At 40.4% G+C, this 27,493-nt stretch overlaps 1 protein-coding gene across 1 annotated transcript; it reads left to right on the top strand.

Annotated features, from left to right (window-relative positions):
* Positions 1-1,393: 1,393 nt before the first annotated feature.
* Positions 1,394-27,493, top strand: AADAT (aminoadipate aminotransferase; the record flags this gene model as incomplete). Its single annotated transcript, XM_080928541.1, has 13 exons — positions 1,394-1,460; positions 2,189-2,357; positions 7,607-7,739; positions 10,987-11,061; positions 13,270-13,479; positions 15,736-15,801; positions 17,433-17,515; positions 17,955-18,051; positions 19,926-19,987; positions 21,031-21,095; positions 23,030-23,136; positions 26,378-26,479; positions 27,452-27,493. The coding sequence occupies 13 exons, from the start codon at positions 1,394-1,396 to the stop codon at positions 27,491-27,493; spliced, it is 1,278 nt and encodes a 425-aa protein (XP_080784667.1).

The raw sequence follows: 27,493 nt of genomic DNA, 5'->3' as shown, positions 1-27,493 counted from the left end.
GTGTACATGTGCAGTTAGAGGCCGAGCTTCAATGCTGAGAAGCCAGGCTATTTTGTGGCGTGTGTTTCTTTTAGCCTCATAATTGTTAAAACCTCCAAAGCCCCTCTCACCAGTCCGAGGACAGACCTCTTGGGCAGAAGGTCCTCCACCGCCACTTCTGTTTTAAGCTACCGTGGTCAAATAAAGCAGGAATCTCAAAGGTCCTGAGATGTCCCGTTTCCCGGGACAAATTTTAACCCAGTGTTTTCAGCCGTTCTTTAATAACTTGGGAACTCACTAACTATCCGGCTCAGGCACCATGACTGCCAAAAGAACTCCCTGAGCGATTCGTTCACCGAGTCCTCCGTTAAGTAACTGTGAACTTGAGACTGTTTCTCTTTGTATGGCTATCAACCAGGTAATTTCATACGTGTAATCACTTTATCTCTACCACATCCAACACACTTTCAACCGAGCTCTTACACAGTGAAAGTTCTGGAACTCGGTGAGAGAAGAAGCTGAGAATCAAGAGGACTGCAGATTGAGTCTTCAAATTGGGGGATGGGGTGGATGACTCTCCCCTCTCACTCTACTGGGGTTCTAATTTGGAGAGATACCTAAATTCATCTGGGTCCCCTTGAAGATTTGGGGGTAGGGATGAGAGAGGGAAGAGGAGAAGAGAGAGACAGAGACACAGAGACAGAAGGGAGGGAGGGAGGGAAGGCGGGAGGGAGAAAGAGAGAGAGAGAGAGAGAGAGAGAGAGAGAGAGAGAGAGAGACAGAGACAGAGACAGAGACAGAGACAGAGAGACAGACAGACAGAGAGACAGAGACAGAGATGTGATAGATAAGGGCTGAACGCCTCTTATGGTACCCCCTGCAATGGAACAATGCCACCACCAGAGGGTACTGAACGACCAGGATTCTGAGACCTGAGCTCCAGTCTAGTTCCAGCGTCTCCTTTCAGGGATGGGGGTAGGGGGTGCGGGAAGCATGGCCAATACAGACGCTGTGCTTCAAGACTCTGAGCAGCAAGGTCAAGAATTCATGCTGCTTTCGTGTGAATTCGCGCACGGGCCTCGCGGTTTTCATCTCGCCAAGCCCATCCCTGACCCACGGTGACTTGAGTTCCCTGCGGTCAGCTGCCATAGGCCTGGACGCGGGGCGGGAGAGGGCGTGGCCTACTGCCGTCCACCCCGGTCAGCCACGGCCCCTCTGTGGAGGGACTTTGTCCCTTCTGTCGCCTGACCCGGTCCTATTTAGATATCAGACACCGGCGGCAGCCGGTAGCCAAGCAGATTGGGTGGCATTCCGCAGCACTACCCCGGCACAGCTAACAGTGCAGCCTGAGTGACCTGGGAGGCCTTTCTAAGTGACTTGCTTGCCTAGTCCTGCTCACGCGACCAGCAGAGACATGAATTACTCACGGTTCCTCACTGCAGTGAGCCTGTCCAGAAAGACATCCCCCATCAGAAATACAGGTGAAAAACAAAGCCGGAGCCCGCCCTGCTCTGAGAGAGTGGAGTTTTCTCTGCTGGAGCTCTGCACAGTGCCCCGTTTCAGTGGTCACTGATAGGCCGCTCCCATTCATTCAAGTGTGAAGACAGTGAGCATTAGTGAAGGGGGAGTTACTTAACTTTTGTGCTCTAAGACCTTGGGCTGGAGGCGAAGCAAAGCAGTGAGTACTTTGGCTGGGCTGTTGGAGATGAGCCAAAAGGACGTGCATGGGGCACATCTAGCAACGGCTCTACTCTACCGGGAAGATGAGGACTGGGGTGGAGCTGAGACACACACAGGTAATGGGGAGAAAGGCCTTCTGCTACTGAGGCCCTCTCCCTTTTTTCTTGGTCATCCACCAGAGAGGAAGTCTAAAAAAGAGTTATTTTGTATTTATTTTAGACTAGCATTCGATCTTAGCCCAGTACGCTGCTTTGACACGAGGAGCGGTACTTTAATAAACAGCAAGAATGTCATGTCGGTTCTGGAGGGTGCCATGCCCAACATCAGGTACCCAGTGAGAGCAAATCCTAATAGATGGTGCTTCTCGCTGAAGCTCAGCCTCTTTTGTAAGAGCACCAGTTCCGTTTCTGAGGGCAGTTCTTATGCCCTAATCCCATCTTTAATATATCATATCAAGTCAGAAATATTAACAGTTCAGACCACAGGACAGTGAACAAATTTTTGTTCTTCTTTTTCATGTTTCTCATAGTGGAGATCATGAGCAAAGCACCAAAAACCCTCATCTCCCTGGCTCCCGGATCTCCAAACCCGAACATGTTCCCCTTTAAGTCAGCTGCCTTCACGGTGGAAAACGGAATCACCATCCAGTTTGAAGATGCGGTGATCAAAAGGGCGCTCCAATACTCTTCAAGCTATGGGTAAGTGGTCAATAGATGGTAGAATTATCTTGGCTCATTTTCAGATGCCGTTGATAAAGTGCCTGGGTTCTTTTGTTAATGGGGTGTACAATAACTGGGGAGGTAGGGAGAAGAAATTTTAAAATATTAAAAGCAAAATCAGTATTAGATGCTTCATGCTCCCCAGTGACTAACTTTCAACCTTAAATGACTGGGAAAAGCCAAAGAAACGTCTAGGAGAAATTCCCTTTGAGCTGAGTATGATGCTGAAAACAGTGCTAGGTATAGTATCACAGCCGGAAGTGAAGGCAACGTATAGAACAGTCCTTGGACAATAATGATGTTTCCTTTTATAAAAGAATTAAGCATGGATTTATTTTTATATAGAAAATAAATTATTTTCTTATATATTATATCCTGAATATGCTTTCACCTCTCAGGACTCCCCCGTTCCTCCCTACCTCCTCCCCCCTCTGGATCCACACTCCCTTTAAAGAACAGGCTTCTAAGAGATTACGACTAAGAAAAAAATGACAAAATAAAATACAAGATGAAGCACAAACTGTGATACTGAGGCTGGACACGGCAACCCAGCAGGATAGAAAGGGTCCCAAGAGCAGGCAAAAGAGTAAGAGACGCATTCATTCTCACAATCGGGAGTCCCATAAAAATACTAAGCTAATAGCAATAATATATGCAGAGGACCTGGTGCAGACCCATGTAAGCCCTGTGTTTGCTGTTTCAGTCTCTGTGAGCTCTTAGGCACCTTTCTTGGATTATTCAGAGAACCATGTTCTCCTGGCGTCCTCTGTCCCTCTGGCTCTTAGTCTATTGACCTCTTCCTCAAGATCCCCTGAGCCCTGGGGGAGGGGATTTGATGGAAAACTCCAATTAACACTCCCTGTGCATAATGTCTGGCTATGACTCTCTGCATCTGTTTCCATCTGCTTCCATAAAAGGTCTCTCTGATGTCAACTGGATGAAGCATTCACCTAGGACTATACCAGATTATCATTAGCAACCATTTTATTGTTTTGGTTTGGTTTTTGTTTTTACCAGGTGTGTTTGATTTTTTTCTCTAGGTCTTTGAGCTAGCTAGTCTTGGGTTCCTGGTTTCCGAAGCAGTGTTGGGTATTGGGCTCCTTCCCAAGGAGTGAGTCAGAAGTCAAATCAGACATTGATTGGTTAGTTACTCCCACGAGCTCTGTGCCACCATTGCCCTACAGACTTAGTGGCTGGATTGGTGTCCACATTTCTTTTGGTACTCTGAAGAGTACCTTCCCATACCGAAGAGACTGGGATGTAGAGATAATGGCCCCATGTAGGCACCAGCTTCATTGCCGTGTTGAATGAGTTGTCTGGGTGTTGTCCTCAGCAATGGGGTCTCCTTGCCCAACAACTCAATTAAATGCAACCCAGTCCTGCCTCTGGAAACCTCACCTGGCAACAAAGCATAACCTGTCAAAACTCCTTTTCCACCACTACAAAAAGTTAGCATCCCTCCCAGGCTATCCCATAGACAGTTTCTCTTTACATAACCTGTCCAGGTCTATGGATTGTATCTTGATTATTGATTGCATATATGTATATATATATATATATATATATATATATATATATATATATATATATATATATATATATATATAAAATCCACTTCTAAGTGAATATACACCTGCATGCCATATTTGTCTTTCTGGATCTGGGTTACTCACTCAATTTTTTTTTCTAATCCCATCCATTTTCCTGCAGATTTCATGATGTCAATATTTTTAATAGTTGAGTGATTCTCCAGTGTACAAATGTGCCACATTTCCTTTGTCCGTTATTCTGTTGCAGAACTTCTAGGTTGTTCCCAGTTCCTGGCTATTATGAATAAAGCCACAGTAAACATGGTTGAGCAAGTGCTCTGGGGTAGGATGGCATATCTTTTAGGTATTTGCCCAAGAGTGGTATAACTGGGTCTTGAGTTAGATCAATTCCAAATCTTCTGAGAAACTTTAATATTGATTTCCATAGTGGCCGTGATTCCTCTGTTGAGCATTTTCTATCTAGAACTGTATTTCCATTTTTAATTGGTTTATTTATTTTTCTGATATCTATTTTTGAATTCTTTATATACTTTGGATATTAGTCCTCTATCAAATATGGAGTTAGTAAAACTTTTCCCACTCTATAGACTGCCATTTAATCAAATTATTAGTGTCCTTTGCTTTTCAATTTCATAAGGTCTCATTGATTAATTATTGATCTTGGTGCCTGCACAATCTGTGTTCTGTTCAGGAAATCTTCTCCTGTGCCTATGCATTCAAGGCTATTCCCCACTTTCATTTCTACCAGACTCAGTGTATCTGGTTTTATGTTGAAAGCTTTGAACCACTTGGACTTGAGTTCTGTACAGATAACTAACTAATGATCTATTTGCATTCTTCTACATGCAACCATCATGTTTGACCAGAACCATTTGTTGAAAATGCTTTTAAAAGTGTGTGTTTCTGGTTTTTAATCAAAAATCAGTTATCTGTAAATATGTAGATTTACATCTGAGTCTTCAGTTCAATTCAGTTGATCAAAGTGTCTATTTTTATGCCAATACCACACAGTTTTTATTACTATCAATCTGTAGTACAACTTGAAATCAAGGATGGTGGTACCATTAGCAGTTCTTTTATGTTCAGGATTGGTTCCGCTATCCTGGGTTTTGTTTTGTTTTATTTGTTTATTTGTTTATTTTTTGTTTTTCCATATGAAGTTGAAAATTGTCCTTTCAAGGTCTTTGAAGAATTATGTTGGAATTTTTATGGGGATTGAGGTGAATCTGATTGCTTTCTGATAGAACAGCCATTTTTACTGTGCTAACCTACTGACCCCTGAACATAGGACATCTTTCCATCTAGAGATATCTTCCTCAAATTTCTTTTTCAAAACTCGATGTTTTTATCACACAAACCTTTCCATGTGCTTGGTTAGAGTTAAATAAAGATTATTTATAATATCTGGGGCTATTATAAAAGGTGTTGGTTTCTTGATTTCTTTCTTAGTCTGTTTGTCATTTGTATATAGAAAGGCTATTGTGTTTTTGTACTTTTGAGGTTTTTTTTTTTTTTTTTTTTGGAGTTAACCTTGTATCCACCCATTTTGCCGGAAGTGCTTATCAGCTGTAGGAGTTTTCTGGGTAGAATTTTGGGGTCACTTATATTATCATATTATCAACAAATAATATTTTGACTTCTTCCTTTCTTATTTGTATCTTCTTTAGTTATTGCTCTAAAACTTCAAGTACTGCGTTGAACAGATATGAAAACGGACAACTTTGTCTCTGTCGTGGATTTTCATTGAGTTTCTTTCCATTTAAGTTGATGTTGACTATGAGCTTGCTAAAATCTGCCTTTATATTTTGATGTGTGTCCCCCATATCCCTACTCTCTCTAGGACTTTTACCATAAAAGGGTGTTAGATTTTTGTCAAAGGTTTTTTTTTTCAGAATCCAAAGAGATGGTCCTGTGGTTTTTCTCATTGTTTATTTATATGATAAATTACATTTACCAATTTACATACGTTGAACCATCCCTGTATCTCTTGGATGAAGCCTACTTGATCACAGTGGATAATTTTTTAATGTATTCTTGGATTCAGTTTGAAAGTACTTTATAGGGTATTTTTTCATGTCTATGTTCATAAGGGAAATTAGTCCATAATTCTCTTTCTTTGTTGGATCTTTATGTGGTTGGTTATAGGTCTGCATAAATTGCTCATCAGATCTTGATTTAACATAGATAAGTGGTACTTGTCAAGAAAATTATTCATTTCTTTTAGATTTTCACATTTAGTGACATATGGGTTTTTATATATGTCCTTATGATTCTCTGAAATTTCTCAGTTTTGGTTGTTAGGTCTCCTTTTCATTTCTGGTTTTATTAATTCGGATTCTCTCTCTCTCTCTCTCTCTCTCTCTCTCTCTCTCTCTCTCTCTCTCTCTCTCTCTCTCTCTCTCTCTCTCCCTTCTATTTATTTTGAATGAGAGTTTGTCTATCTTGTTGATTTTTTCAAAGAACCAGTTTTTTGTTTCTTTGATTCTTTGAATTGTTTCTATTTTATTAATTTCACTTTGATTATTTCTTACCATCTACTCCTCTTGAGTATGCTCTAGAGATACTAGGTATGTTGTTAAGTTACTACAATGATAATTCTCTAGTTTTTTTTTTTTTTTTTTTTTTTTTTTTTTTTTTTTTTAATGTAGACACTTGGAGCTACAGACTTTCTTCTTACCACTACTTTCATTGTGTCCCATAAGTTGGGGATATGCTGTGTGTTCATTTTCATTGAATTCTAGAGTGTGATAGCTGTGTGTTCCCTGTTTTACTGGCCTACTCAGCTGGTATATCCTCATGGAATGCCTGCTGGTGCTGAAGGTTGGGAGACAGTGATAAGTGGGGGAAGGGACCGTTAAGAGGAGATGGCCTGTTGGATCCACAGGACACATGGGCATTGGAGGGGAACTGCAGGAGTGATCTGTTCCAGCGCTAGAGACAAGACTGAGGGGGTGATTCTGGGGTAACAGAGAGAGATCTGAGAAAGTCTGCTAGCTGCCTATCAGGCTCTCTGAAAGGTATCATGATGTTTCCTTTTAAACAAATACATAACTTTTATAAATTCTAATTGCTGAACAGCAAACTCAACCATATACTCCAAGACTTCCTTTGGGTAGTCTTCTTCCAATGATAAAGGCTAATGTATTAATTCTTTACATATGATATGTTATTAAATGTATTTGTGGCCAGGTACAATGGAATATGTATCAGCTCAAAACCAGCCTAGGCTATATATATAAAGTCACAATGAAGAAACAAAAAGTGTTCTGCTTGAAGAATTTATTGAAGTCATACTATTGATGTGCACATGAATTAGGTAAACATCTAGTTTATAGTAATCTTCCTGATGTAACAAAGACACTACTATGTAAAAAATGTCCTTGGGGAAAACAAAGCCTTCAAGCTTCAAATTAGGTAGAATATAGATTCAGGCTTAGCTCATGGATTAAATGACTGGCTTTATGTGAATTTCTGGCTGATTGAATTCATGTGAATCTCTTAGCATCGAACTCTATTGTCTCATTTTTTTAAGTGAGAATCCTGATATTGCTGAAAGGCATTTGAGGGATTTTTAAATTGAATGTATAATGCACTTGATATTAAGCCACTATTTCTTCCCTGCCTACTATTTCTATGATTATTATGACCATAAATCTTAAAATGTATTGTATGCTTTAGAATTCCAGAACTTCTGTCCTGGCTAAAACAGTTGCAAATAAAATTGCATAATCCCCCCACTGCCTACTACCCACCCAGCCAAGGACAGATGGATATCTGCATCACAACCGGCTGCCAAGATGGCCTCTGCAAGGTAAGAACAAAAGGAAAAGGAAAACTGTGTAGAGTCAAGCACACTCCTGAATGTGCTCCTTTCCCATGAACTACAACAGGGACATGTCTTGTGAGCTACCAACGGCTTTTTGTTTGGTTTGTTTTGTATTGTATTTGTCTTTACCTAGGATAATAAACTGGAAACTCAAAGTCAAAAGATAGAGTGGGAGGGGTGAAGGCCATGGGGGGGAGGTTGACTGTACACACAAGCCAGGTACACAGGCCTGTGGTTAATCTATTGATATTAGAAATAAAAATAATCTTTCTTTTTCATGTTTAGAAACAGGAAACAAATTAGCTACTGTGCAGTGTAGGTGTGTGCTAGGAGAGAAACATGTATGATTCTATGGATTCATACTTTTAAATTCTCTCAAAGATAGGAATTTCTGTGAAAAAGCATTCAGTGACCTTTCCTTGTGGAAAGAGGCAGAAAAGAGTTTCTTCACCGTCTGTTATAATTCCAGTCATTGGAATTGGAACTGAATTGGAATTGAATTCCAGTCGTTGAGTTCCAGTCAACGAAAAATGAAGTTAGAGTATGTGACTTTATTACCAAGACCATGACAATAATTTGATTTAATGTTTGTTCCATGTGTTCAATGCAGCTGCTTGTATTTGCCTCCTTCATATTTTTTCAAAGCAAATTAACCGCATTTCTACCTGGCTGTGTCAACAATAAATATTTCATTTCTCTTACATCTATTTTACTTTTTTATTCTTGGGGAAATCTCATAAACACAAGGATATACAATCATATCCCACCCCTGTATTTCCTTCCTCCAGTTCTCCTACACCTACAAATACATCTTCCTCCAAAATTCACATTCTCTTATTTTTCTTAATAACTCGCTAAGTCCAACTAATATTCACCTCTGTGTGCATGGGTGAGGAGCCATCCACTGGAGCATTGGAAACTACCAATGGATAAATACATGAGGAAAATGGTCCTCTCTCCCCAGCAGCTGTCAACTGCCACTAGCTCCTCCATGCAGGGTGACCCCTTGAGAGCTCACCCCCTTATAATCTCCACCCTTTATTTAGTGCCACGTGTGAGGTACAGCTTCCCCTTTCAATTGTGACACTTGGTTTTTGTAGCCTCCTTCCAATAACCATGGAAAATTTACGTGATGAACTCCTTCTTTTATTTGTAGGTAAGACACATGTCAGTCCCTCAGCTGATTTCCTTGGTGACAGGATGTCTTGTAAAGACAGAGTCCACTAGAAACTTTTGGGAGGAGTATGTTTTCTGTAAGATGCCAAATGCTCAGAAAGAAAAAGAAATAAAGCATCAGGCCAAGTTAGGTAACAGTTAAGTCTTCTAACTCAATTAAAAATAGTCCTAATTTTTAGTTAATATTTAATAGGCAGTGAGATAGATAGATGATAGAAAGATAGATAGATAGATAGATAGATAGATAGATAGATAGATAGATAGACAGACAGACAGAGATATCAAGGTCCTTAAACTGACAGGAGGAAAGACCTGAAGTAGGACTGTGATCTAGCAGGCAGTAAAGAGACATTATTCTGTGACTTGTGTACAATTCTGTTATAATAGACCTTATACTGGACTATATAGATGTCTGCTTATGACAAACGAGATCAGGGGTCTTCACAGTCCATATCACCAAGTCTTGCTAAATACTATTTAGCAGTGCTGACCACTTCATTGACACTCCAGTTCTCTCAGTGTGTGGCTCTCCTCTTTCAGACTTGTGTGGTCTCCTTTAAATATCCTCCTTGGCTTAGCTCTGATTTTCTTGAGTAGATCTGCAGGATGTATCTGGGTATCTTTGCTCAAGCACTTCCAAGCTCTTCCCAAATGTTCATTCTTCTATGTAACCCTATAAAAAGTTGTTTAAAGGCAGAAAATGAACAAACAAACAAACAAAACCCATGTAAACAACTCATCCACTCAGTCATATACAGGCAACCTTTTGGCTCTTTGTTTAAGTGATTGGCACTAAAAGTCTTCAGCTCCTCTTCCTCACTCCTCTGTAGCCAATGAGCATGTTCCATTGGTTTTTCTTTTCTAAACACCTCACGGGCCTTCCCTTCAGTCACACCTCTGACCTGTGTCTAACCCTAGGACAATATCAATCACCTCTCAAATACTCCTTCAAACTGTCTGCATTTTCCCCTCTTATTATTTTAAGCTGCAGTCAGAATTATCTTCCTAACAATGTGGACCCTTTCTCTCCTTTCTTAAAGCTCTTTAGTCCTTAAAGTCTTCTCATGGCCTGAATACTTACATGATGTAATTTCTGTCCAAACCTATACACACTCCTCTCTCTCCCTCTCCCTCCCTCTCTCCCTCTCTCTCTCTCTCTCTCTCTCTCTCTCTCTCTCTCTCTCTCTCTCTCTCTCTCTCTCTCTCTCTCTCTCTCTCTCTCTCTTTCTCTCTCTCTCTATCTCTCATTCTCTCTCTCATTCTCTCCTCTCTACTTCTCCTATCTCCTTCTCCCTTTCCCTCCCCTCCTCCTCTCTTCTTCTTCCTGCTTCTCCTCCTCCTTTTCCTTCCCCTCCTCCTCTTCACATTACACCTCAAGTTCCAGAAGACACCCAGTTAGTTTGCTAAAAGGTTCCAATTGTCACTTACCCCTATATAAACCCAGACAACACTTCCTCATGGAAGCCTTTCCTGGGTTCTAAGAACACTCAAGTTCTGCAATGAGATGTGCAGGTTGGGCACCTGACCCCAACAGCACTTGCTGCTGATCTTGCCTTCTCTATTTAGATAATTATTAGAGAATTTAGAATAATTAGAGAATCAGCAACCTCATGAGAGTAAGAACCCTGTCATTTTGCCAAAGATTTTATTTCCAGTGCTCTTCCCTTGTCAGATTCATAATTGATAACTAACACATTTTCCAAGAAGCAGTTAAAGGAACAGATGAATTTTAGGAGCCAAACCAGTTTTTTTTTTTATTGTACCCTACAATAGAGACTAACCAACTGGTCCACAGCAAAATCCAGACCATTAGCTAAGTTGGTAAATAAAGTTCTGTGGACACTCAGGTTTATTTATACATTGTCTGTGACTGCTCTCTTACAATAGAGGCAGAAAGGAGCAGCTGCAACAGAAACTCTATGACTCACAGTGAGGGTATTGCCTGGCCCTTATAGAAAAATGTCCAACTCCTCCCTAGATCCTGGAAGTACAACAGAAAAGATTTCCTAAGAATGGGAGCCATTCTGCCTGAGCTTATCTATGCTTCTTTTGTTAGGCATTTGAAATGCTCATCAATCCTGGAGACACTATCCTAGTCAATGAACCAATGTATCCAGGAACACTTTATGCTGTAAGTACATATTTTTACAAAACAGTGAATTCTTACAATTCTTTAAACTGTCTATCACCTCAAAGACCTGTTTTTAAAAAAGATTTCTTCCTTTGCAATAAAGCTTGATAGTATCATGTGTTTAAAACCTGTGTGGTTTATTACCATATGAACAGCTGTTTGATCTCCAATCTGTCTATAATAGTAAAGTCACTTTCGTTATAATTTACATCATGCTTGATTTTGTGTGACAGCTGTGTGTGATATGTTATAAATCATATTAACATCAAAACACTAAGGTCAAAGGTGCTCTTTTAAAAGGCAGTTTAGGGGACTGGGGAGATGAGCTGGTGATTTAAATGTTGTTTCCTGCAAGGAGAGGATGAGAGTTCAAATGCCCAGAATCCAAGGAAGTTCTGGTGGGGGTGAGGCCCACTTGCAGTTCCAGACTAGAAGGTGGAGCCAGGGAATCCCCAGAGCAAGCTAGATATCAAGACTACGTGTGAGAACTCTGGATTTGATTAAGACACCCTGCCTTCATGAAGAAGGTGGAAGATCAGTGGAGGATGATTCCCCAGTATAAACCTTGGGCCTCTACATGCACATATATGTGCACTCACATACAAATCTGCACCCCACAATGCAACACACACAAGAACACAAAGACAGAGGTGGGGGAATAGAATAGAAATAAATACAGTCTGTACTCAATTGCTTTTCGAGAGTCTTTGGTTTCCTGCAGCTCAGGGAAGTTATTTGGTAGCCTGTACATATTTTTGATAGCTTACTCTTGGCAGCAAAGAGCTGCTACCACCATACAGTGTCATAAGCTTAAGGAGTGGAGAGAGAGTGTGTTTCCATCTCTCAGCACCAAGTAGAAATGGTCAATTTGTGATGCAGGAAATTCACTTACACCTATAGCTCCAAGATATGCTTTGAAACATTCAGGACAGGAGTTGTGGAGAAGGCAATGAGAGGTTGAAGGATAGGTTAAAAAAAAAACTTAAATTAGAAAGTTTAAGTAAATGGGGTTGTTTTTGAGGAAATATATTTAATGTGATCTGGGTAGTTTGGAATCATATATTATTAAGTAAAGCTGTGGTTGGATTTCAGATAGAAGTATTGACGACCGTGTGTGAGTGTGCTGTGAGTCACTTGTCATTTGTGCTTTTTGGAACTTGGTGACTTCAAATATGACATTGTTCATAGGAGAGATGTTATCTTCCTAGTCTATGCTTATGGCGCAGCTCAGTATTTGAATGTTATATACTGTAAAGTGCACTTACATTTACAAAGAAGGTAGCCTTTTGATAGACTTTCATGCCATTTTCCCTCCCTTTCTCCCACCATCCCTCCTCTTTTTTCCCTCCCTTTCCCTCTCTTCCTTTATCTCTTCTTCACTGTTCCCCATGTCTATTCCTCCCTCCCTCTCCCTCTCTCCCTCCCTTCCACCCTCCCTCCTTTCCTCTGTCTCCCTCTTTCCCTCCCTATTCCTTACCTCTACCTTTCTCCCTATCCCTCTTTCTCTTTTCCTGACCAGCATGATGTGAGTTGTTCTTCCCCTCTACGCTCTCCCTGCCACAATGAACAGAAATCTCCGTAACCATGAATGACTGTACATAAATCTGCCCTTCCTTAACTAGTTTTTAACTAGTTTTTGTTTGGTGCTTTGTCACTGCACTGCAAAATGCATATGAAGGTGCCCAAAACTGCCCATAAGTGCTGGTGAAATGGTTGTATTTCTTATAAGATAATTCAGGCAGTAGGGGCAAGTCTCAAGTGCCAGCAGCTACCAAACCTTATTTCTCTCTTACTACACACCCAGCATGAGGCTACTGCAGCTTTCTGTGGCATCTTTCTTCCAAGTCCCAAAGTCACAGAAGCATCCTGTGTTTGGAACATTGCCAGAAAACCGAGTATTCTGCTTTGGATAAAAAGAACACATCGTTGCTGCTCACCTTTTGTGCATCAGAATAAGACATGCATGACCAAGTTTAACATAAAGGAGACAAGAAAATACAAATTCTGTGGGAGTAGACAGGAGCTGTTGCTGACCTCAGAGGAATAAGAGCATTATAGTGTACATCTCAATCTTCCGGAGTGCATGTTTATATGTTTAAAGGGCATGAACAGTACAGTTCTTTAAAAATATATATAACTTTAAAAAGAAACCGGGGCTTGCATTTTATAACCATGCTACATTCTTGGACTTTCTTTTATTCTCCACAGATGAAGCCACTAGGCGGCAACATTATTAATGTCCCCAGTGATGAGCATGGGATTATTCCAGAGGGTCTCAAAAAATTACTTTCCCAGTGGAAACCAGAAGATTCCAAGGATCCCACAAAAAGGTCTCCAAAATTTCTGTATACTGTCCCAAATGGTAACAACCCTACAGGCAACTCGTTGACTGGTGACCGTAAGAAGGAAATCTATGAGGTAATTACAAGAGGGTGACCAGAGTGTGTTCTGGTTTCTTGTTTATCTTTTGAAGAGTCTTAAATTCACATTGCTTTTCTTATTACCCCCTTCAATTTCAGGGAAGATACCTTTAAATAAAAAAGGACTCATTCACCTATGTCAGGGTTCCTACTAAAGCAATACACAAGAAATTGCCAAGTCTTTTGTCTCTGAATCTTATTTTTCCTTCATCTGTATTTTAATACATAAAAATGGCTTTCTTGGGTGCCTGTTATGCGAACTCATTTGGTTTCCAAGCCTGTGTTTGTGCTGAGCTTTAGCCTTGCTTCTGTTCATCTGCTACTCATTGTCATTTCAGGCAACAAAGAATCTTTTAAAAAAACAATTTCCAAGATCTCTGTAGGTACCTACAGTGTCCCATATCTTGGTCATTTTTAATATAAAGCATATATGGAGCTATACATAAATCTGGAAAAAAAGAGCATAACAAATGTGCCTTCTGTAAAATCTTAGTGCTGGACCTAAATGAGTCCCTAACCTTTCCCTGCAAGATATTTAAAAAAAAAAAAAAAAAAAAGTGTGAAGCTCCCATTTAACTACCGGGAAACCTAATTGTGTGAATTGGAATTACAGCCAGATTTCAACCAGTTGGAAAGTATAAATGTTCAAGATATTGCTTTGGTATTTATAAACTATTTTATAGTGCCCAGTGTGTTATTTTATAAAGCAGCAGAGGGGAGTACCTCAGGTCTAGTATAAAATGCAGTTTATTTGGGGGAAGGGGAGGAGACATGGAGAAGGTCTAGAGGCAGAGGAAAAAGGACAGAGAAGGACAGAAAGAGAGAGGGAAGAGGAAGAGAGGAAGAGGCCAGCCAGGGAAAAGTGGGAGAGAGAAATTGAGAGACAGAGATGAAGAGATGGAGAGGGAAGGCAGGAGAAGCAATGGGAGTGGAAGCAGAAGAGGGAGAGGGAGGGGAGGGAAGGGGAGAGGGAGGAGGAAAGGGAAGAGAGGTCAAGAAATCCTTCTTATCAGCTAAGTTGGCTAACACCTGGTTCGCTGTTGCTAGGTAACTGATGGGTGGATGGGCGGAGCCCACAGGAATTGCTCACACCAGGGTTCTGACCTGATTTCTTTGTACTATCTACACATTCCCCTAAGACAACATTATCCAATGCCAACGTTAAAAAATTTTGTTTTCCATAAGATGATTTCTGCCTTGGTTAGTTCCATCTCTTCCCTGAACTCCAACTTGTAAAACATTGTGCTATCTCATAGATGTCCAATAACATTTCAGACTTAACCTGGTCCAAATAGAACTCCTGGCTTTTTCCTAGTCCCAGCCCTAAAACGCTCATGTACAACGAACCCCTCCATGCTCTCTGGCCTAAATTATGTTCATGAACAATTACCTTCATTTTTCTTGTTCTATTCTCTCTTCTCCCCTGTTACTTCCACTCCATCCTGTTGAGTCCATCGTCAAGATTTTTAAGTCTGTCCTTCTGCTCCTCCATTGCCCCCAGCCTCCCTTCCTATGCCACTGTCTGTCTACACTGTGCGACAGCATGACATCATCACTCACATCATTACCCCGTTGCACTCTGCGCTCCACAAAGGTTTGCCCTGAGTCTTAGTAAAAGTTACTATTGCTGATGAAACACCAGGACCAAAACAACTTGGGGAGGAAGGACTTATTTGTTTCAAGCCTAATTCTACATTACCAGAGGAAGTCAGGGCAGGAAATCAAGCAGGACAGGAACCCAGAGGCCACTGAGTGTGCTGCTTACTGGCTTGCTCCCTGTGGCTTGCTCAGCCTGCTTTCTTATACAACCCAGTACCACCAGACCAGGGATGTAACCACCCACAATAAACTGGATCTTTCCACAGCATTCACTAGTTTAAGAAATGCCTTACAGTTGGATCTACAGTCGAGAAATGGAGAAATTTTTCAACTGAGGTTCTCTCCTTTCAGATAACTCTACTTGTGTCAAATTGACAGAAGACTAACCAGCAAGTGATCTTATCACTTTCCTTCAGATGTGACTGACCACTATTTAATTGGGCAATATTTAATTACCCAACTGACTTGTTCATATCTTTCTTCCATGAAAAAGGGAGTCTTTAGTAACTCATTCCTATCCATTCTTGATGTTTGGGATAGGAGAAACTCAACAGTTCAGGAATTAATAAAGGAACAAGAACACAAAACTGTGATTCTAGATGGTCTTCATTTTAGACAGCTCTTAAGAAATAAATATGTGGCTTTAACCTTTCAGCTTGCAAGAAAATACGATTTCCTCATAATAGAAGATGATCCTTACTATTTTCTACAGTTCAACAAGGTATGTGATGCTTACATCACTGGGACAGATCATTTGTTTTAAGTTATTAGTTGCATTTGATGCTAACCTGGCTTGAGTCAGCATTATCTGCTCTCACAGTGAACTTGCATAAATAGTGAATTCTCTATATTTTTTTCAGTCTTCCCATATTCCCGTTTTTTATTGTATTAATGCTTGGTCTAGAAATTACTTTCAAGATAGTAGCCAGTTCTCTGAAATGTGCATTTAGACAAGCAGGACCAATCAAGCTACGTCATATTACTTCAGACATCGAATGAAAAGCATGGCATGGGTTTCATCTTGTCTTTCAGCTTCAGTCTAGTAATGGCCAAGGGGGACTGGTACTCAGGCAGAAGGAGAGGTAGGACTGTGTTCACCCAGTGCTCTGCACAGATAGAGAATGCAGTTCAGCCACAGCCTGGCATGTCTGTTCCGTACTCTGAACCTTATCTGGAAGATTGTGGGTATTTTATGTCCTCCTCACCACATGTGTATGCGATAACAATTTTAGGATAACCGTTTCTAGCAGGCAATGGTACTAGTACACCCCTGGGGACTACAGACATCTCTCCTTAATCAACTTTAGTTCCTCTCTTTACATCTACTGGGAAGACACAAAACTTGCTGCTTTGCTGCATAGCTTTGCAAAGCATGATTTGCCCTGTCCTCCCACCCTGAGTGTGACCATAAACCCCTTTTCCACTTTACCCTACTTTCAAAGAAATTCTTAGTGTCCATATGCAACATTAACTAAATTTTTCACCTGCATTTGCATCAGGTTTTATCTTTCTTGTCAGTTCCAAGGATCAACCCCAAATGATGCTGGTCATCTTGAAAGAACTTTTCATCTTATCTGAAGTCATTTCTGCTGTGTAGGGGGTTGGTCTGGCCCTACTTGTATTTAAATGCTAAATACTGGCTCCCAAGATCTGGTTTCCCATCAGACCAGCAGATCCTTCTCGCCTACACCAAGCCATGCTATGTAAACATTGCTTCTCAATTTGACTTGTCAATAAAAGGCTAGAGCCTGTGATTGGGCAGAAGAGGGAGAAAGGTGGGACTTGAAGAGCAAGAGAGGAAAGACCAAAGGGAGAAGAAAGGACAAGAAGAGCAGAGGAGGCCACCATGAGAGGAGTTGGAACATGAGCATGTGGCCAGGAAAAATAGCAAGTAACAAGGAACATGTGGCTGGGAAATAAGATAGAACAGCTCCAAACCTGCCTAATCCAGGCTTATAGCTTGTAAGTAAAATACAAGATTGTGTGTGTTTTATACAGGCTAGCTAGAATGTATAAATCTTTACACTCCTGAGTCCTTCCTCCAATTCTAATAATACTACATTTTAATCCCGAGGAGGCAAAGAGGGCCTGTGTGAAGCTTCTCCAAACTTATAGTAATGTCATCTTGAACAAATAAGGAAACCTTTGTGAGTATATTTGGGGAAAAAAACCTGAGGTCAGGCAGGCACTAGTATTAGAATACACACTTCACAGGTCTCAGACCCTAGGGAAGGGTAAGATGTAACTGCTCTATGTGTCCAGTCTGTGCCCTTTTCCCCTCAGCCCTGCTATCAAAGGAACCTTAGAGTGATCAGAGCTTGCAAACCAACAGTGGCTTTCTTCCTCTTTCAGCCTTGGGAACCAACCTTTCTCTCCATGGATGTCGACGGGAGAGTTGTCAGAGCTGACACCTTTTCAAAAGTCATCTCCTCAGGGTAAGACTCGTGTCCCTAATTCAGTGCCAGCCTCAAAACGCTTAGTTCGAGGGCTTCTCCTCATGGAAAAAGCCTGCATTCCACTTGCCTGAAAATCCACTTGATCATTAATAGGCATGTGTGTTTCTTACTTTCTTTATCATTTTCCAGCGTTCAGAGATACTTGGCTAAGTCTAAGTTGTAGGCGGATGATTAACATCTGGAAACGTAGACCATAAATAACACATTTGGAGATTCTTAACAATATTTGCCTTGTTTTTTTATCATATATACTTAAATTTAAATGTTTTAAAATAAGAAGTAAGTACTTTGATTCAAATATGTAAGACATCAAGATATCTTTGTCTCCAAGGCACCTCTCTTCTAGTTAAGTCAGCAAAGTGATTCACATTAGTTGTTTATGTGGGGTTGGAATAATGCCTTTTCTCTCTCTGCATAGGTTGAGAGTAGGGTTTATGACTGGCCCCAAGTCCTTGATAGAGAGGATTGTTCTCCACACACAAGTCTCAACAGTGCACCCCTGTACTCTCTCACAGGTAAGTACAATATATATCAGAATCACTAGGCAAATAAGATTAGCATAAGCTGACAGGGAAGAAAAATCAAATGCTGAAGCCCCGTGTCTAGACAGAATTGGTGGATCAGCAGCTGCAGAGGCTCCATCTAAGAAACAAATGAGAAACCATTTCAGCTAGTGTCCTGACATTGCCTGTCCGGAGCCCTTGTGGATCAGGGTGTATCATTCTCTGTGTCTCGGAGAGAATGATAAAGGTCAGTCAGCCAATTAATAAACCTTTTTTTTAAAAAAAAAAAAAATCATAGAGTTAAACAAAATTGAAGTGAATTTGATGAAGTAACTCAAACTTTCCTGTGTTTGGAATGTATAATGTTATGAAGAAATGGGGCTCTTTAGTGCCTTCCTACCCCACATCCTCAGCTGCTCCTAAAGCCATTCGTCAGCACGCATTTTCATTGAAATAAAGTTAACTATGGAGACTGAGTACATTTCCTCACAAGCTTTGGAAACTATTGGACATGGAAATGACTGTGATCTTAGGATTTAGATCCTGTGTGCATGCTTGCATGTGTTCATGCATATGTGTGTGTAAGTGTGGATGGGATGTGGACGAGTGCACATGTGTGTACAGATCACAGGTCTGTTTCACGTGTCCTCTCTAATTGCTTTCCATGTCATTTTTGAGGACACAGATAGTCAGTGAACCTGTTAGGCTACACGGGCTGGCCAGGGAACCCCATGCATCCACCTGTCCACTTCTCCAGTGCTGGCATAACAGTTCCTGCTGCTGTGCCTGGCTTTGAAACTGGATACTCTGAACTGGCACTATCATTGGCACTGCAATTACACAAACAAGCTTTTTACGGACTGAACCATATCCTCAGCCGGAATGCTTGTTTTTGTACTGCACATTCTGTAAAGTATAAATGTCCGGTATGAAAGCAAATAAGGAACTTTGCCCATATTATTAGCAAACTTTTGCTACATCATTTAGAGCTCCACCATGTTAAATAGAAAATCTCTCCATATTTAATATGGAATATCCCTGCCATAAACTTCTGGAGGGCTACGGCTATAACTCATTGCTACAGCCATTCAGTCCTGGATTTGATCCCTCACACCCGCAAAAGGAAAGAAAAACAAAATGTTGTCTGTTCTCAGGTTTACAGAGGCATTGTACTCCAGTAGTCTAAACGAGCTCTGGAGCTGGAAAATCTGTCTTGAATCCAAGCTCTGTGATCAGTTCTTTGACAGAAAGAAAATTAACCTTTGTCCCTCAGTTTCTCAGTAGTGCAGAACTAACATTCCCTAAGCACTATGAAGGTTCAAATACACAGATCTGTTAATATGTTATAGTAGATCCTGGCATATAAGAAAGCTTTGTGTTTAAGGAGTCTTTTTGCTTTCTCTCTCTCTCTCTCTCTCTCTCTCTCTCTCTCTCTCTCTCTCTCTCTCTGTGTGTGTGTGTGTGTGTGTGTGTGTGTGTGTGTGTGTATGTGGTGCATTTTTGTATGCACGAGATCAGAGGTCAGCATCAGCTGTTTTGTTTTGTTGTAAGACAAATCCTCTCACTGAACCTGCAGTCTGCTTGCTAGCAAGCCTCAGGAGTTTCCATGCCCCTGACCTCCATCACTGAAGTTATTCGTGCGCAGCATCATGCTCGGCCTCTTTGCAAAGACACCTGGGTGTGAACTCAGGCCCTCTGAGCCTGCCTATTGTTGTCGTCCTGGTTTTTTAATGAAAGATGTTTGAAGCCACCGATAGGACTCAGAGCCCTTGTTGCATCTTTCTGTGTGCTTACATGTGAACGAAAGCAAATGGCCTCTGTGTTTACAAAGTACAAACTCGGATTTGAAAAGGAGCTATGACGTCGAGTCCTTCTGTCTCTTTCAGCTCATGATATCACAGCTTCTACACCAGTGGGGAGAAGAGGGTTTCCTGGCTCATGTTGACAGGTATTGTGTCAGTTGTTAAAAGTTTTTGAGAGCAGATTAGAAGCCCAGAATACAAAATACAAACCATGCAGAATACTGATGCATTATTCTTTCTTCTGTTTTAAAGACTTACTTTTAGTTCCTGTGGATCGGTGTTGGCCTGTACGTGTGTCTGTGTGCCACATGCTGGTGCTTTGGTTCCACGGGACACTGGTTCCCTGGAACCAGAGTTAATAGTCTGTTGTGAACTAGCTATAAGGTGATTTTCAGGTGTTATGTACGTGCTAAAATCCCAATCCTGGTCCTCTGCCAGGGTAACAAGTGTCCTTGGCACCTGAGCCATCTCTGTATGCCCTTTTTCTTTCCTCAATGTCCAAAAATCACACAAATGACATAGGCATCTTGTTTTAGTTGCTTTTTTACATAGAAACTCTTTTCAGCATCATTCAAGGTATAGACTGATCTCTAGTCCCCGGACACCACAGTGAGCCAAGTTCCCCAGGCTAGAGTTCACTGTGTTAGCTGAAAAACCATCCACACATTTAAACGTGTTATTTGATAATCAGCTAAGGGCACAGGGTTTGGGAACTGGTTCAAGTAGGAATGACTGAAAGCAAACTCTGTCAATATAGTGAAACCAGTCATGAATGATTTTTCTTATGTAAATGTGTTTTCCCGGCCACTTACAAACAAGCTGTAATAGGGTCACCTCTTTCCAGACCAGGGACTCAGCATCCCAATGCATTTCCCTTTCATCTCAAGTGTCCTCCTACCCAAAAAATGACAATTCCTTCAGTCAACTAAACACAAGGGTCTGTCACTTGTAGATGTAGAAAGGAACCCTGCTTTATTTTTATACTTTAATCTCTCGTAGTAAAGGGGGGAAGGCTTTTTGTTTTTGTTTCTAAGTTTTCAGCACACACCTCAAAGCAATGCAGTGCTCACTTTCGAAGCAGTTAAAGCAGAAAACAAATTCTTACAGCCTGGAGTCCAGAGCTTTTCTCGTGTCTGCGGTTAGTGTTTTGGACTCAGCGATCCTAATTCTTGTCACTGTCTTCTTCTAGAACAATCGACTTCTACAAGAACCAGAGGGATTTGATGTTGGCAGCTGCAGACAAGTGGCTACGTGGTGAGTAGCATCTGGTGTTAATGTCACCATGGAACCTCTGGAGCTGATAACACACAGCATGTGTTCAGTCCTGGTGGAGAGAGAAGAGGGTGTAAGCACTTTCTTGCCAAGGAAAGGATGTCCTACAATGGTCTCACAAGAACCACCTTGTCAACCCTTGAGTTCTATCATCACCACCATCTGGCTTCCCGAGACAAAGGCACGCAGAGCTTCCTATAGGGAACTGGGAAAACTCTCTAGAAGGATTTTAATCTAAAATTTTATTGGTGGATGCTGGGGGGGGGGTCACAGGTGATCAGTGGTCTACATCCCTATGTCATGACACTCAATCGTGTGGTCGGTGGTCTACACTCTTATACCACGGATGTTCAATCGTGTGATAAAATAGGGTTTCTCAGAGCAGATGGCACATTCTGAGATATTTCCCCATGTTTGTGGTTATCCCCAGGCTGTTCTTTGGGAGAGAATTTTATAATCTTGTTTAGGATTTTATGGGCTGTTCCTAGAGCTGATCTCCTATGTCCTAGTCTATTCCTGAAGCTGGTGCCTTATGACCTTTTTTTGAAGTCAGGCCTGGTCCTCAAAATAAAGACAAATGGGGTTCTTACATGGAGACACATGGGGTTTATATAGTCCTTTCAGTATAATTTAAGATTCTTAAGTTCATTAAAATCCTTCGCCTTCTATTCATTAGCCACAAATATTTGTTTGATTTTTTTCTATTGTTTTTTATTTGGAATGGTTATTATTATAAAAAGAAGATAAATTACCCAGCTTTAATAATACTATTGGAAGTGCATTTGGTGTAAAGACAAATGGGTCAAAAATATCGATGTACTGTGTCTGTCATATATCATTCTCTGTAAAGTCTTCATCAGAAACAGAATTTTCATCTGTATAAAAGTGATTTTCTACCACTCTGTATAGAAATGATGACAAAAAATATTAATGGCAAATATTTTTAAGTAATTTAAGCAAAATATTTGTTCTTTCGTCTCAGTTTTTTTTTTTTTCTATCATAATACACATAAAGCTTGAAGATGAATCAGCAGTTCTTGGACTTAAGTACTTTTATCCTAAATAATTAAATTCCTGTAGAAATTAATCCATGTAGGCATGCAAACTATTACATAAACAATAGAATTTATGAAACTCAAGGAGGCTCCACAAAGGAATGAAGAAGTAAGGTTAAAATTCTACCAGCCCTTTGTGTTGGGTGAGAGTCCAACTGTGAAGGAAACACTGAGTAAAGGCTGAAGGTTCTCTTTATTCACCAAAGCACACATTCTCCCTTCTCCCTTCTCTCATCCTCTTCTCCCAACTCTTGCCTGGCTTTCTTGGATCCCGCTTGAGATTTAATACTTAAAACACAGAGATATATCTACAAGCTTATTTGTTGGCCTTTTGCTGGGGCAGCCTCCCAGCTAGCCTCTCACTGAACCATACCTCTCCACCATTAAAGGTGCATTCTTTGTGTAGTTCTCAATGCTGACTTCCCAGCTCCAACTGGTCCCCCTTCTGTTCCCCTTTCACCTCTATCTGCTTCTCTGTCAGTGTCTCAGCCTGTGGGGACTTTTATTTTCTATTTCTTTATTATGCAATAAGCCATATTCCTTACTACCCAGTTAGCTTTAGGGGATACTTGTTAAAGGTGACCTTGCATTTCTTTAAAGTGAAGAAGTGGTACTTGCACATCTGGCTAGCCTGGCACTGCCTCAAATGGACAATGCAGAACACAGAAATCATAATAACTGTGGCTGTTCCTACACCCAGCACTAAGAACATCAGTTTGGGAGTCTCATCAAGTCATATTTTCGAGATGTTTCCACCAAAGCAAACTGTCTAGAAGTGCCTGTTGATAATCACTGTGCCTGTGTTGTGGAACTGGACACCATCAGACATGCCTTGAGTGTGCTTCCTTCTTTTCTTTACAGGCTTGGCAGAATGGCATGCCCCCAAAGCTGGCATGTTCCTGTGGATTAAAGTGAAGGGAATCTCTGACACAAGAGAACTGATTGAAAAAAAGGCTATTGAGAAACAGGTAACAGTGGAAAGTGGGTGGAAGAGATGACCAAAAGAAGATCCATACTATTTCTCTTAATAAAATGGAGAGATATTTGTGTGGCCTAACCACTTGTATTGTTAAAATATGCTGGCTATATTGTCTCATTATTAAAACCATAATAAATTTTGAAGTTACAATTCCAGTGGGCTCAATGGATGGAGTGACTGGGTTGGTATCCCAGATCAGACATCCTGCTTGGGTTTGATTTCCTAGTCACTCTTTACCACATATGTAGCTCTGGGTCTCTTACCCATCCCTGTGATTTATTGATCAATAAAGGCAGCAAGAACCCTTTCTTGGGCCAGTAAGAGTACCGGCAGGAAAGTGCTTGTTGTGCTAAGCCTCGTTAGACCTAAATTCTGTCTTGGAACTCATAAAAATGCAGGAACAGAACGACTCCACATACCCGTCTGAGAACCACAACATGCACAGTGTACCCTGGGCACACACACATATTCACTTATGCACAAACGATAAGATTCCCACTCCATCAAGTGACCACACACACACACACACACACACACACACACACACATGTTCACTTATGTACAAAGGATAAGACTCCCACTCCATCAAGTTGCTAAGGTGATTAAATGATGTGTACAAACTAATGCCTGATCGTTTGGTGTGTGCACAGTAAATGCTTGGGAGGTGCTCACCCTTAGTGCTTAATATAGAAGTACTATATTTTGTTATTTTAAAAAGTAACAAAAACGAATTATTATCCAGACTTTATGAGCATTTGTGTTGTGTTTTCTAGAAGAGCTTACACATAGACTAGACTAATTATTTTATATGGATAAAATTACAAAGAAAGTTTGGGTCATTTTTTAGTAAAATTAAATAACGTAGGTGTTCTCTCTCTCTCTCTCTCTCTCTCTCTCTCTCTCTCTCTCTCTCTCTCTCTCTCTCTGTCTGTCTGTCTGTCTCTCTCTCAGACTGAAATCATAAGTTTTCTTAGTGTTGTGTTTTATTAAAAGAAGCTAAGAATGTGTTTGATAGAGCCAGGTATGATGAGGTGAGAGGGTTCCCTTGGTGAGTCCATGCTGAGGAATCCCTTTTCCCTGAGGTACCATCAGTACAAGTGGTATAGTATAGAATAGAGTTTATTTAGAGTATGAGAAGCAAAGTTGAGAAGGAATGAGAGAGAGAGAGAGAGAGAGAGAATTGAAAAGGCCTGCAAGAAACATGTAGAGAGAGAGGGTGAGAGGAAGGAAAGAGGGGGAGAAAGGGATCAGAGAGAGCAGATAATCAGAGAGATCTAGGAAGCACAAACAGCCCCTTTTATAGCAAGACAGGCCTACCTAGCTATTGCCAGGTATCTGTTGGGTGGAGCCTAAAAGGAATGCTGACACTTAGCCTTCACTGGCAGGCACAAAGTAAAGTCAAAACTCTAAATGAAATTTTCTGTGTAGCCTTTCCGCTGACAGACTAAACTGTTCCTTCTCCCCATTTATTCCCTCATCATGTTCATGAAGTGTCTTTGTAAGACCTAAGGTCTGTTTCTAGAATCACTGTTGTCTACATTATAGCACTAAAAAGAAAGAAAGAAAGAAAGAAAGAAAGAAAGAAAGAAAGAAAGAAAGAAAGAAAGAAAGAAAGAAAGAAAGAAAGAAAAGAAAGAAAAAAAAGAAAAGAAAGGAAAAGAAAAAACAGCTTGGGTTGACAGTGGCAAGAGATCCTGCAGGTACACTAGAGACAAATCCCTTCATGGTTAGATCTAGAGAAAGACTGACTAGACAAGGTCATTATCTACCCTCTGACCATTTCACAAGAGGACAGGACTCATATTTTCTCCTTCTAGTTAACCTCGTTTCTACACACAACAGGTGCTTAATCCATACATGTAAATAGCTTGTTTCGAATAAATTTATTTCAATATAATCTTCAGTTTGATTTTTCTGTCAATGGCATCATTATTAATAACTTTTGATAACTGTCTGAATGCATCCATAAGCAATATAATAAGAAGGAAGACAGATATAGTATCCACTGTCTTCCCCAAATTCTGCATCTATTAGATATGTGTGTATACATATACAATATACATATATATGTACATATGTATATATGCTAGAACATATGTGTATTATATTAGTTGTAGCTTTTAGATCCTAGTGTGAGTTTCTTAACCTATTCTAAATAGTCCCCCAATTACATCACAAATCCCTTAGTCCAGGCTTTGACAACATTCTCCCTCTCTTACAGGTCTTTGCTTCTAGTCCATCTCAAAACATATCCTCTATATTGGGAGAAATGATGGCTTTCACATTTTATAAATCAGAATAATAAAACCCATCTTCCACCTGAAATCTTTTATGTAGAGTAGCCTGTATCTCTCCAGTCTAAACTCATCTTGTTTTAACTAGTCATACCCAGACTTACAGATTATAGCAACAACCAATTACTTAATGTTTCCAAGGATCCCTTGCAATTGCTATATAAAATATAAACTCTAAATCTTAAGACTTAAAACAGTATAATTTATTTTCAACAGCTATCTGTGCCAGGAGGCAGAGCACAAGCTGGGTGATGTCCTAGGTTCAAGCCCAGTGTGTACATGAGGCTGGAAGAAGGGGACAGAGAGAGGGAGAGGAGGAAGGGGGGAATAGGATGGAGATGGAGAGGCAGGGAAGGGGGAAACAGCAGTTCACTGTTCTCAACACCACACCTAACACACTCACCAACCTCCACTTTATGTATTAAACATCTGTATCCTTTCAGTTTTTCTAAATATGTCACTTTCCTCCTATCCAAGGACCTATACATTTTAAGGCTTCTCCCTAAAACACTGGTCCCTACTCTTTATGAGGCCAGTATCTAATTGTTGTTAGGAATCACAGTGCTTGTATTCATGTTACTTTTGTGGCTGGGTTAGCCACTTCTTTATATTGTACTATTTCCCTCTAACCTTTTGTACATTTAAGCTTAAAGTTTGGTGTTTTCTTCTCATTTTTATGCATTCTTCATATGTGGAGAAGAAATAGCATTGGTCATACTGATGGTAAATATTGTTTCTGGTTTCATGTACTTGGGTTTGTCTAATGCATGCCATATGTATTTTTATATAATATTTTTGTTTTCTATTATAATTTCTTGGCTAATTAATAGCTTTTAAATTTGAATTATTCCTCCCACAGTAATACTAGATCTTCCTAAATTTTCTTTTAGCTTTTCTTCAGTGGTATAATCGCTTATTTTCGACAACCTCTCACAGGTCTTATTTGTTCCTGGAAACGGTTTCTTCATCGATACTTCAGCCCCTACCTCCTTCTTCAGAGCATCCTTCTCTCTGGTTACTCCAGCCCAAATGGATATGGTGAGTATCTTTCTCCAAACCACACAGCCCACTAGTTCTGATGTGGGATGTTTGGGTTTACCTTCTAAATTAGAGATGATTTGGTTTCTTCAAAAAAAAACAGACTTTGGTGTACCAGTCATGAACTTAAACATCTTTTAGCTTTGTTGCTTGGAAATTGTGGGCAAATGAGACTAAGATGGATTTAAGTTTGTTGTCTTTGTGAATGACTGGTCAGAACTGACCGAACTCTGGAGGGTTCCCAACAGGTTCTGGAGCAATACTTTCTCTTTGTTTCCTGAACTTACATAAATGAGTAGTAAAATCATAAACCATCGATCTATTTCCTTCAAGAAAAATGAAGTAACAAGGCTTTTAAAAAATTCTAAGAAGTGTGCAGAGAAATCAAAAAAAATAAAATAAAATAAAATAACCCAAGCACTGCCTTTGACCTTCAGAAGTCTCTGTATGTGTGCTGAGAACAGGTTCACTGAGTATCCTTTCTTTACTTCATGAGTGTGAGTGTGTGTGTGTGCGTGTGTGTGTGAGTGTGTGTGTGTATGTGTGTGTGTGTGTTTGTGTGTATAATAACAACAGGCTCCTTGTATGTCTTCTCTTTGTTTCTATTAATATGCTGTCCACAAGCACACACTCCTTTTATGTGAACAGACTTAAGCAGTCTAAACTGTATAAGTTATGTTTGCAGATAAGAGAATATATAAAAACACAAATATTTATGTTGTGGACAAAATTAATAATTATGCACCAAAGTTCTAGTAAAACTAAATCTGGAAAAGTAGAAGCCTAGTACATACCTATCTCTATCATAGAAACTACAGAGGGTGTTCTGCCCAGAGAACGCTATTGTCAAACTTACCATTTACTGAGTCATCCCAGCTTTGGGGTAGACATTCTATTTAAATCTCTAGACTGAAAGTAGAGTTTGCAAAGTAACATCCTAATACATCCATTCTTTTCTCTTTTCTGTTCTAGGCCTTTGAGAGATTGGCCCAACTCATAAAAGAGTCGTTATGA

Source organism: Micromys minutus, assembly GCF_963924665.1.
Source record: "Micromys minutus genome assembly, chromosome: 14".
NCBI lineage: Eukaryota > Metazoa > Chordata > Mammalia > Rodentia > Muridae > Micromys > Micromys minutus.
Note: the sequence above shows the minus strand (reverse complement) of the source record. Positions and strands in the feature narration are given on the sequence as shown.